Source organism: Cimex lectularius, unplaced genomic scaffold (genome assembly GCF_000648675.2).
Source record: "Cimex lectularius strain Harlan isolate CLEC.00 unplaced genomic scaffold, Clec_2.1 scaffold30, whole genome shotgun sequence".
Taxonomy (NCBI): domain Eukaryota; kingdom Metazoa; phylum Arthropoda; class Insecta; order Hemiptera; family Cimicidae; genus Cimex; species Cimex lectularius.
Genome location: NW_019392730.1, coordinates 1,125,743 through 1,137,937, shown reverse-complemented (window position 1 = coordinate 1,137,937; position 12,195 = coordinate 1,125,743). Strand labels below are relative to the sequence as shown.

At 35.7% G+C, this 12,195-nt stretch overlaps 2 protein-coding genes across 2 annotated transcripts; one reads left to right on the top strand and one right to left on the bottom strand.

The window, feature by feature from the left end:
- The first annotated feature begins 127 nt into the window (after positions 1 to 127).
- On the top strand, positions 128 to 6,297 carry LOC106662640 (probable elongator complex protein 2). The gene is made up of 11 exons (XM_014386860.2): positions 128 to 372; positions 2,157 to 2,451; positions 2,515 to 2,736; positions 2,806 to 3,018; positions 3,074 to 3,288; positions 4,476 to 4,824; positions 4,885 to 5,010; positions 5,074 to 5,239; positions 5,304 to 5,440; positions 5,665 to 5,880; positions 5,939 to 6,297. Exons 1-11 carry the CDS (start codon positions 226 to 228, stop codon positions 6,190 to 6,192), a joined length of 2,340 nt encoding a protein of 779 aa, XP_014242346.1. The 5' UTR covers positions 128 to 225; the 3' UTR covers positions 6,193 to 6,297.
- Positions 6,298 to 7,657: 1,360 nt separating this feature from the next.
- LOC106662443 (apoptogenic protein 1, mitochondrial) lies at positions 7,658 to 8,492 on the bottom strand. Its single transcript, XM_014386535.1, has 3 exons — positions 8,287 to 8,492; positions 8,005 to 8,232; positions 7,658 to 7,949 (listed from the first exon to the last, which is right to left on the bottom strand). Exons 1-3 carry the CDS (start codon positions 8,329 to 8,331, stop codon positions 7,740 to 7,742), a joined length of 483 nt encoding a protein of 160 aa, XP_014242021.1. The 5' UTR covers positions 8,332 to 8,492; the 3' UTR covers positions 7,658 to 7,739.
- Positions 8,493 to 12,195: the final 3,703 nt, after the last annotated feature.

Below are 12,195 nucleotides of genomic sequence, written 5' to 3'. Positions count from 1 at the left end.
GAGTTTCTTAAAAGATGTTTTTATTAAATAGAATCGTATTGAAATGTTTATTTTAAATATGTATTTTTGTTTCTTGTGAATGTTAATTAACTGGAGTTGTTTTTTAATAGGGCTTAACCACGTGTTGACGTTTGAACCATAGCGTAACCTCTCTGTAGCTCTACTCTATCCGTGTTCGACTTGTAAATAAGACCAGTTTTCCTATTTAAAAAATAATTAATTATTATGTCAGGACTGTGCAGTTCGGGAGATTTCCTCGTGAACGAGTACGTCTCGGCGGGATGCAATCCTGTACCTGGCTGCATGGATTGGTCGTCCAACGGCCTCCTCTGCTACGGAGCTTCCCGTTCCGTCCTCGTCTACGAACCCCAGGTACTGGAGATTTTTGATAAAAATCCGTCGAAAGTCAGAAATTCGTAATGACTAAAATGATAAAAACTCGCCTTGTGTGACAATTCTGCACGTAGTGCAGTACTGGGATGACTTTTTTGTGTATGTTTGCCTGGGACGCCTGCCTATTTTGACCTTTTTCCCTTAATTTTGGTAAAAATACAACCAATCTGTCTTTATTGGCGACATAATTGACTGATGCTAGATGTAGGTCTGCGAGTCGAATTCATGCTGAACCGGCGCTGGGTTTTGGCTCCGTCTTCACCCACAGGTTTATTGAAGTACTCAAACGCGTTTCGGCATGGCACCATCTAAAGTGAGGAACTGAATAAGAAAGAGTTCCTCACTCAAAATGGTGCAATTCTGAAATGCACATAAGTACTTCAACAAACCCGCGAGTAAGACTCACCTGACAAGTGGCCAGCGCTGGTTCAGCATAAATGACATATGAATAAAGAAAGCTGAAGAATTTCTATAATGTTTATGGTAATAGACTATTGATAGTTGTTATAACAGTACAGTTATATGATGGGAAGTGGAATTTATTTCTTACTCGTATGAAGAGCGAGACTCAACACCCTGAGGAATATCAAGTACTCTGGGGTAGTGTGAATATAATTTATTAGTGGAAAATGTAGCTTATCCCCAATTTCCCCAAGGAATATTGAGTAATTTGGGGTAGTGTGAATGTAGTCTGGTGTGTGATGTAATTTATTAGCGTGGATGGAAGGGCATATCCCCAATCACCTTCAAAGGTCTAAGGCTGCCAGTTCTTATGTCCGTTTCCGGACTTACACAGGATGGCCTTGCAACCATACACCCCTGAAGGCCCAACCCTCACGTCACCAGGCGTTAGCCACGGCTGCAGCCGTGCCCAGGATAGACTACGGGGAGGTGCCTGGTCGGGATATGACGTGAGGGTCACACCTTACAAATATCTTACGTGCTAATGAGGGGATCCCCAATCACCTTGAAGAATACCAAGTACTCTGGGGTAGTGTGGATGAAATCTGGTGTGTGAATGTAATTTATTAGCGTGAAAGGTTGCTTATCCCCAATTTCTCCAAGGCATATTGAGTACTCTGGGGTAGTGTGAATGAAATCTGATGTGTGAATGTAATTTTTTAGCGTAAATGGAAGGGCTATCCCCACTTAACCTGAGGAATATCAAGTTCTCTGGAGTAGTGTGGTTGTAATTTATTAGCGTGAAAGGTAGCTTATCCCCAATTTCCCCAAGGAATATTGAGTAATTTGGGGTAGTGTGAATGTAGTCTGGTGTGTGATGTAATTTATTAGCGTGAATGGAAGGGCATATCCCCAATCACCTTGAGGAATTCCAAGAATTCCCAATTATCCCAAGAAATATCAAGTTCTTTGGGGTAGTATGAATGTAGTCTGGATTGCGAATGTCATTTATTAGCATGAATCAAAGGCATATCCCCAATTACCCTGAGCAATATTGAGTACCCTTGGGTAGTGTAAATGTTAACCAGACCATGTTTTTGTCTTGTTTCTGTATATTTGTGTTATTACATAAATCCACAATTGACGAGGCTCTGAAGTACAGAGAGGGTAGCAGTAGGACAAAGAAAAGGGGGAATTGGTTACCATAAAATATTGTTACTCAGCTTGAGTAACAGAAAAAGAAATTAGATGGATTAAAACGTGAGAAAGACAAGAAAAGAAATGCAAAGCTAAAGATGACCAGCGTAATTTGCCAGCCCTAAAACAAAAAAAGTCATTAGTGACTGGCTTTATTGTTCAAGGTCAAAGGAGGGAGGATCGTTGATACGTTAGTGGGACATACAGAACGGATTAACTGCCTTTCCTGGGTCAGGCGTTTTGATGGCACCGAGGAGACTGAACTTGTATCCGGTTCCACAGACAAAACGGTCATTGTATGGCGCAAAACAGTGGACGGTTTTGCCCAAAGTTCAGTCCTCGTGGGTCACAAAGATTCCATCAATGCTTTAGCATGTGGTCAATTTGGCGAAGATACACTTGTCGTCACAGCATCTGCAGACTCCACTGTCCTGATATGGAAAAGGGATTGCAATTCGAGTAATTAATTTTTTTCTTGACATCAAAACCAAGTTTTTATAAATTTTATTTTCCTTGCTTCAGCAAATTTTCAGGTGCTTGATACAATTGAGGTAAAAGACAGGGGGTTTTGTTTCTGCGCGAGTATTGCCCTTTTGCCGAATTGCACAACTCCTATTTTAAGCTTATCCCTCGATGAGAAGTCTGGAAAAATCGTTTTGTATGCAGTTGATACGAATGTTACAAATCTGACCACCCTAATTGGACATGATGATTGGATCAGGGATATGGACTTCATTACATTAAGTAAAAATTAAAAAATTGGTTAATTCAATAATTCAGAATAAAAGGAAACATGAAATTGTGTGGTTTTAGCAAATGGAGAGGCTCTTCTCGCAACAGGGTCTCAAGACTGTACAATAAGGCTGTGGAAGTTTTCTGAACACGTTGAAGACAAAGAAACAGATAGGCTCAGCGTTAAGCCCACCCTGATTGAAATCTCAGGCAAAAAAATACAAATAACTCTTGAGTCAATACTCTATGGGCATGAAGATCGGATCTCTGGTCTCCAATGGGCATCCAGGCAAGGTAAATAAATTTTAGAACATTGTAAAGGTAAGAAATAACCAATAAATTTTTGAAGATGGCAATGAATTATGCCTAATGTCTTGTTCGCTGGATCGTTCGATAATTGAGTGGAGCCCAGATCCAGAAACAGGCGTCTGGCTTGAAAAAGTTCGCCTCGGAGTAATGGGCGGGGACAGTCTTGGTTTTCTTGGTGCAAAGTACGGCCCGAAAAGTGACAGCATCTTAGCCTACACCCATCATTCAGCGTTTCACAAATGGAAAAAAAAATCTGTAATTATATTTTAACAATTTTCATAATATAGATTGTTACGGCTCTAAATTGCTGACAAAATTATGCCATCACTCAGTAGAAATGGAAGTGGGTAAAAAAATTAAATAAATAAAAAAAATACCCACTGAACATAAATTTAAAAAATAAACAGTGGGGTGACAATTGTTCTATTTTTAACAAATATAACGCAAAAATAAAGAGGAAGGAACCTATGATGGATAATTAAAAAAAAAAAAATAAAATAAGTAAATAATAAAAGTCCCCAGCATAGGAGAATGGAGGAAAGCCAAAACTTAATGACCTCAGTTTATGCTGAAATCCCTGGAGACCACATGGAGGGTTGGTTTTGTGTTCAATAAAAATAAATAAATAAAACAGTCTTGAATTATACAACAAAAATAACATTATTAAAACACAGTCCAGCAAAATTATCATATCCTCTTAAAAGCTAATAAAATAAAATAAAACTAATGATTGCGGTTAACAAAAAAAATAAGAAATAAATAAATAAAAATAAACTAAAATAAATATGCACTCTGCACTATTTACTAACAAGAAAAAAAACCACTAAACAAGATTCTCGTCTGAGTTGAACACACAAAACTTATTTTCTGGAAGCTGCTACGGTCACGATGTTCATCCAACAGTTTTCCTAAAGAGCCTTTTTCCTCGCCCAATGGAATCCTCTTCCAGGTATCCATCCTGATTCCTTGCTCCAGGATGGCATCAGCTACACATAAAGAGGAAAACCCGATGCACTGCTGATGTCCTTTCTCCTTGCATCATATTGTACCTCCTGATTTGCCCCAAACCGTGGGAAAATTAGCCTCATGGCAACCACAAATCACCTTCTGCAACTCATCCTGATCACTTGATCCTCACGCCTGCCTGACTCAACTTGTCTGCTGTTGTTCTCTTATCGTTCCCTTCATCCTCTCCTCCGGCGCTCCATGCCTTTGTAAGATTTACTCTATTTTTCTTTTTTTTTTTAATCTTTGTTTATTTATAAGTTAACAATTTCTTGTACAAAACCAACTCTCGTTTTTGTATTACCAACATCAGTCCTGACGTGGCTTTCTCTCCTCTCTCCAGGGTCACAGGATACTTTCCATTGTGGGGGAGGGCATTAAACATTTATTTTTGTAATAAAAAACGAGTTGTATAATTTTGAATTTAAAATTGTAAGGATAAATGGGAGCCGGATGTAGCTATGAGTGGACACAGAGCAGGTGTAGTAGACATCGCTTGGGAGAGAGAAGGACGTTATTTATTATCGACTAGTCTCGACGAGACAACTCGGCTTCATGCGGTTTGGAAAAAGCACATGGAAAATGTGCCGTGTGGGAGATCCTGGCATGAAATGAGCAGACCGCAGATCCATGGGTATCTGATAAACGCCATCACTGCGCTCCCAAACTTCACTTTCGTCTCTGCAGCAGATGAGAAGGTCGCCAGGGTGTTCAAAATGCCAAACAATGTTTTGCAAAATTTGAACAAACTCTGCGAATTCCAACTAGAAGATAGTCTCCTTGCTGGTAAAGTATTTGTTATTATTTCTAAAATAAAGAACTCAATGTATCTTTAATGCTGTGAAGGCGGCGATGTAAGACCGACAGGGGCATCGGTTCCTGCCTTAGGGCTTTCAAACAAAGCTGTTTATACTGGCGAAGATCCAGCAGATAAAAGCGAAGAGCAAACTTTCACCCCACAGTTGCTTACAGGTTTTTCATTTATCAAACAAAATTCTAAAATAAATTGTTTCTTTTCATACTTTTTTTTTCTAGAACCTCCTACAGAAGAGACATTAGTTCAGAATACGTTATGGCCAGAAGTTATGAAACTGTATGGTCATGGAAACCAAGTTTATGCACTTACTTCTACAAACGATGGAAAACTTCTTGCCTCTGCTTGTAAAGCAACTAATAAAAAAGATGCTGCAATAATTCTTTGGTATTTTTTAAATTAATAAATAATTAAATAAATAGGTAAAGCAGTGTTATGTGAAAAAAATTAGGGACACAGAAAGCTGGGAGAAACGCCAGGTGCTTGAAGGGCATAATTTGACTGTGACGAAAATGTCATTTTCTCCAGACGATAAGAAACTTGTCTCGGTGTCAAGAGACAGGACTTGGTGCTTATTTGAAAAACAAGGTATAATAATAAATCAAAATGATTTGTTGCTGACTTAGGAAACAATTTTTATTTTATTTTTTTTTGTGGATTTGTTTTTCAATATTAGCCACTGAATGTAATGTTGATTAAATTGTATTTTTTGGGAATGGAAATTTCCTGTAAAAGAACATTACAGGAGAGTCTGCAGGGTCTTCGAGTGAGTCTGACTCGGTCCCCTAAATTTAAATTTATATTTATTTCAGATGAAGAATTTGTCTTAAAAGCGACAATCCCTAAGGGCCATCATTCGAGGATAATCTGGGATTGTTCGTGGACGTTTGATTCTTTATATTTCGGCTCGTGCTCTAGGGACAATTTGTTATGTACATGGACGAATACGGGCGAGCCGGTTGGATCACTCCGACACCCGAATGAACAGTCGGTCACCACAGTCGATTTTGCCCCAGCTGAAACCTTCGGTACTAGATCATACTCATACAATTTTGCCTTTGTAATTAAAATATTATAATGTTTCAGGATCGAATAAATATTTGATGGCCTGCGGCTGTGAAAACGGGACGATAGATCTGATTATGTTCACGCCCGAAGGAAATGACAGGCTGGTCATCCTTTTCTCATTCGACAAGTTGCATACGCTGACAGTGACAAGGATTCGTTTTAGGCCAAAAGCGGACAACGGGGATGAATTATGTTTAGCCTCCTGCTCGAACGATCATTTGGTCAGAATAAATCACATAAATCTCACCCGCTTGAAGGAACTTTCTTGTTAATTATGACAGATATAAGATAAATAAGGGGAAAAAGTAATATTCATGTCTGTGATAATATTTATCTTTATTGTATATATTTAAAAAAATCTTTCTTAATAGTAAAAAGTAAATAATTATTTAAAAACCCTTATGCCCAATGAAAAATATTTCAGTCATAACACTTTCGTACTCGCATAAAACATTGAATTATGAATATGTAACCTAACCTAACCTTAACCTCACATACTCCCAGGTAATGAGAAAAATGGTCGTTAAAAAATTGTTTCTAGCCCAAGAACAATAACAACAATTGTATTATATTGAAAGTCGTTGAAATTGCTAGGCATGTAGAAGTCCTGGATTCAATTATAATAATCAATTAATGGCATTTTAGTTGCTGCTTTGAATTTGTAATCTGAGGTGCTTATTGGATATCAGCAGAGTTGTTTGTACTTTGTATCGTTCAATATAAATTTTCATTTCCTCAGAAATTTAATTTTTGTAATGGATATATAGTATAGACAAACAAGATTTAATCTAAAAATCCCGGTGACTATAAAATTAGCAACAAAATTTTGTGTGTTGTGTCGGTGAAGTTTGTGACATAAAAAGTAAATTTGTTATCCAGTTATACTAAGGTTGTATAAAATTTTTTTGATGAAAAAAAAGAAAGAAAAGCAAGTGATTCATGGACTGCAAAGTACTGGGATCCATAAAATATAAAAGATTGAGTTGGCGGTGCGTCCACATAGCGATCAGCGAGGAATAATGGCTTTGGGAATTGTGGTTATTAAACAACCATGGAAGCTGGAATAACAAATGTGAACATTATTTCCAGAGGGTTGCCTATTTTTTTTTATCTAGGTGATGTTTTCTATACGTTCATGAGCCAGAACCCACTTTAAGGTAAGCTTGTGGTATTTTTTGAGCCATTATTCAATTTAGGCACTTCCAAACAAGTTTGGAGTTGAAAGAATATGCATTTAGTGCCTTTATGGCGCCTGAGAGTATGTATATCTGTACACTTTCCATTTTTTAAACTCCTGTATACAGTCATATTGCGTGGACTTCAGCTTGAAAATTGTTGGGGTTAGTACAATGGGCTTTGCACGGGTTTAATTTGACCCTTTTATCCCTACGCCTTCTCCTGTTCCATTTTCTGTCTATCTAGACCACTTTACTGTTCTTGAAACCTTCCAAAGGTCTTTATTATCTTCGTCCATTTGGAAGGGTCTGTCAAAGTTGAGCTTTCTCATTTTGTCAGATACCATTATAGCCATCTCATTTTTAAAAATTATTTTGAGAATTTTGTGGTGGCTCTTCCTTAAATTATTTCCTTATATCTCAAGTCTGCTGACACTGAAAAGCCACATTTTATGTATAAATATGAAAGGATGGAAAGCCAAGTACTGTTTCCATTGCCGTAGTGAGGCAGGTACATTTTTAATAAGGACTTCACCGTATGCTATAAGGTGTTAATGAAAAGAACGTTTTTAAATTATTTAATTTTACTAATAATAGTAGTATAATACATTTAAAACTTTACAGCGTTGACCATTAAAAGGTGATCATCTATTGAACAATTTCGAGACGAACCGTTCAACTTCAACTTTGAAAGAAAGCCTGAGCAGAGCGAAATTGTGTTTGTACCATTCGTAGTTGTAGGCGAGGTGTTTATGCCAATATTTATCAAGGAATTGCTTGTAGAAGATGGACATCTCGTCTGCGCCGAGAGAAGCACCTTTCAAGGAGTGTGACTCCTCGAAAGCCTTCCTCTCCTAAACAGAAAGAATGTTATTTCAAATAGATCAATATGAAACTTATGAGTCGGACCTTGATGAAAGCGGTGTTGTGCTTAGTCCAGAAGTCTTCGTGCCAGGCCTGAACTTTCTGCCGTCTCAATCTGAGCTCTTTCTCGACTGTCGTTTCGTTCTTGGGTACGTGAAACGTAATCGGCCTGATGTTCGATATTGGATTAGGAGGTCCGACAAGGTCCTGGTTCATCATCATAAGGCCTTCTTTTTCCCTTTGAGTCGAGCTCACCCTCCTGACAGCCAAGGCCTGGATAACCGTAATATTCTTGACTAGTTCACAATTCAATTGGACAAAACGTACCTTGGTCGGGAGCCTCTTTACTAGGAGTCTTTTACAGACGGCCATACGATCAAAACTTCACCATACCTTTTTGTGTTTTTGAAATATTATTATAACAAACATTGCAAAGTTAAAATGATAAGAGGGTCATTTTTGATAAAAAGAATGGAAGGTTAAAAAGATCACGCATGCGTGAGGGAGGTTACGCCACAAGACCGCCAAAAACCTAAGTAGTGCATCTTCAATTCGACTGCATCTTGCAGTTATAAAACTGTAAGTAGAAATATGTCAAAAGTTAACAATTTCAGCATGAATTTTTAATCTAAACAATAAGAATACATTATTGGCATGTTTGTTCTAAAATTACAAATGGAAATAACTAGGATTGAATGGTTTTCTAAGAGGTCTTGTCTGCACATGCCTTTATCTTGGCCGGGTCAGAAAAATGAAAATAAGAATCTTTTCAATCGTTTTACCCTTGTTTCTACTCAATTTATTAATTTTTACTCGTCTATAATCAATATTTTTGGCATACTTCTTTAAAACATTACATGTAAAATTGAAATGGTGGTGAAAAAGATCTCGGCCAAAACCATAAGTGCATGAATTCACGATGAAACTATAAGTGGAAATAAGTCAAAAGTTAACAATTTCACCATAAATTTTTAATCCGAACTCAATCATAATACATTATTGGTATGTTTGTCCTGAAATTACAAATGGAAATAATTAGAATTGAGTGGTTTTGTGAGTGGTCATGTCTGCACATGCCTTCATCTTGGCCGGGTCAGAAAAATGTAAATAGGAATCTTTTCAATTGTTTTATCCTTGTTTCTACTCAATTCATTAATTTGTAATCGTCTATAATCAATATATTTTGCATACTTCTTTACAAATTACATATAAAATTAAGATGGTGGTTAAAATGATGACGGCCAAAAACATGAGTGAATGAATTATACGATGAAACTGTAAGTGGAAATGAGTTAAAAGTTCGCTATTTGTGCTTAATTTTGTAATCTGAACTCAATTTTAATACATTATTGTCATGTTTGTTCTCAAATTAAAAATGAAAATAACTAGAATTGAGTGGTTTTCTGAGAGGTCATGTCTGCCCATGCCTTCATTTTGACCGGTTCAGAAAAATGTAAATCGGAATCTTTTCAGTCATTTTACCCTTGTTTCTATTCAATTTATTAATTTTTAATCCTCTAAAATCAATATTTTTTAAATATTTCTTTACAAATTACATTTAAAATTAAGATGTAGGTTAAAAAGATCACTGCCAAGAACATAAGTGCATGAATTCAACGATGAAACTGTAAGTGGAAATAAGTGAAAAGTTCACAATTTCCTCTTAATTTTGTCGTCTGAACTCAATCATAATACATAATTATATATTAGGTATCACAATGGCGTGTTGAAGTCTTTCCTGAACGTACTTGATATATCACTCATATTATACAGGGTGTTAGGCTACTCGTGCGACAAACTTTGCCAGTAAGCAATGCATCATCAATTCGACCGCATCCTGAAGTTATGAAACTGTAAGTAGAAATATGTCAAAAGTTAACAATTTCAGCATAAATTTGTAATCTGAACTCATTCATAATACATTATTGGCATGTTTGTTCTAATATTACAAGTGGAAATAACAAGGATTGAGTGGTTTTCTGAGAGTTCATGTGTGCACATGGCTTCTTCTTGACCGGGTCAGAAAAATGTAAATAGGAATCTTTTCAATCTTTTTACCCCTGTTTCTACTCAATTTATTAATTTTTAATCGTCTAAAATCAATATTTTTTGCGTACTTCTTTACAAATTACATATAAAATTAAAATGTAGCTTAAAAAGATCACGGCCAAAAACATAAGTGCATGAATTCAACGATGAAACTGTAAGCGGAAATAAGTAAAAAGTTAACAATTTCAGCAAAATTTTTAATATGAACTCAATCATAATACATTATTGGTATGTTTGTTCCATAATTACACATGGAAATAACTTGGCTTGAGTGGTTTTCTGAGAGGTCATGTCTGTCTGCACATGCCTTCATCCTAACCGGGTCGGAAAAATGTAAATCGGAATCTTTTCATTCGTTTTACCCCTGTTTCTATTCTATTTATTAATTTGTTCTCTATAATCAGTATTTTGTGCACCCAAGTGCATTTTAAATACTCATTTCTTTTTGGAACGCAAATTGCTTACTACTATTTATAATATTATTTTTTACTCAAAAGTTTTAATTACTTTTTAAAAGACTTTTGCATACATAGACGGGAGCGCAATGGATCTGTAATTTTCTTTATTTCTGATATGTCTTTTTTTTTTTTTTTCAAAGTTAAAATAGTTCTATAAACTTCGATCATAAGTGGGACGCATAAAGAAGGATTTAGGGCTATTACTCTACTGCAGGGATTTGCACTATTGAAACCTACGCTTTTACGTATGTTACTAACAGTTTCCATAAAGCTAAAGAAATTATAAACCTCCGCAGGATTGTTTATAATTAGGTCATTATCTTCAACTTCAATCACTTTAGATTTATTCTGTTTTCTGTTCGTAATTTCGTTCAATATATCCCACTGCTTCTTACTATTACCTGCGCAACTGTTCTATTTATCAATATAATATCGGTTATGTGCGTTGTCATCACTTTTTTTTAAACTTTATTTTTGTAATTTATATAATTTTCTTTTAAGTTTCGAATTGTTAGGAATTTTTTTTGATTTTTTATATAATTTTTTATATTTTAATTATTTACATATTCACACATTATTTATTCAATTGTATATTATTAGTATAAAAATAATCAAAACCTGAAAACTCACAATTAAAAGCAAAATAACACTTATTTTTAAGGCCAACTATTTTTAAAACAACTTTGAGAAAATTAAGACAACTCATAAATGCATATGAATTGAGGAAATTTTTGTTAAAAGTTGATTTTTAATTAATTTAATTACATTTTTCTGAGATTAAATTTTGGACTAATAAATGTCCAACTTTATACGCTGACAGTTAGTTTGATAAGTTCGGGGGGGGGGGTTGAATTCTTTAAATTTAACTTCACCTTTTTGCAAATGAGTCGCACCCTTTTGGCACACTAGCCTGGATGGATTAAACCAGGGGTTTAACGTTTTCACATGAATATGTATTTATTGGCCAATTAATTTTCTCAATGCTTTACAGCATTCGTGTTAAAACTGCCATTTATTCGCATATGGAAAGAAAGGAAGTAAAATTTTTTGAATGACAAAATGACTCCCTTCTATTTAGATTGAAACGATTAAAGTTGACATATGTGTCACATTTCTAATTTTGCAAATATTCTTCGGAGAATTGTTTCATGTTGACAATCACGAGCCATTTTTAACAGCTAACAATATGCTTTGTTCTTACTTACCAACGTTGTTGCCAAAGCAAAAATCGTCCCGGTGAGCTTTATTTTTACACTGTAGTTACCTGGAAAACGTTGTCCACCTTTTTACGATGAAAGGTCCACTCAAATCTGTCTACAATCGATTCGCCTAAATTGGGAAATATTGCCTAAACCTTTTAGCCCTTTAAAAAGGAGTCGACGTATATCAAAACAAAAACATTTCGAAAAGAAATATGACATTGAATTAGTTGTTTGCTTGTTTTACTTTTGTATTTTATTTATTTTACAACTGCATGCAAAATGTAACAAGCAAAAATTGTGTATTTATAAAGATAAACACAAGCAAATACACAATATTGTATGCACATTTACATTTCTGGCATGATAGATATGAACACGGCCACCATCCAATGAGGTGTTGAGACATAAATTGAGCTTTCTCCTCGTCGGTTTTTTCTTCAAGTGCCGTCAGTGCGTTGAATTGGGTGGAAGAATAGTTGCTGTCCAGAGAGAGTTGTTCTTTGCGCTAAGTGTTTGGGTGTTCGTGA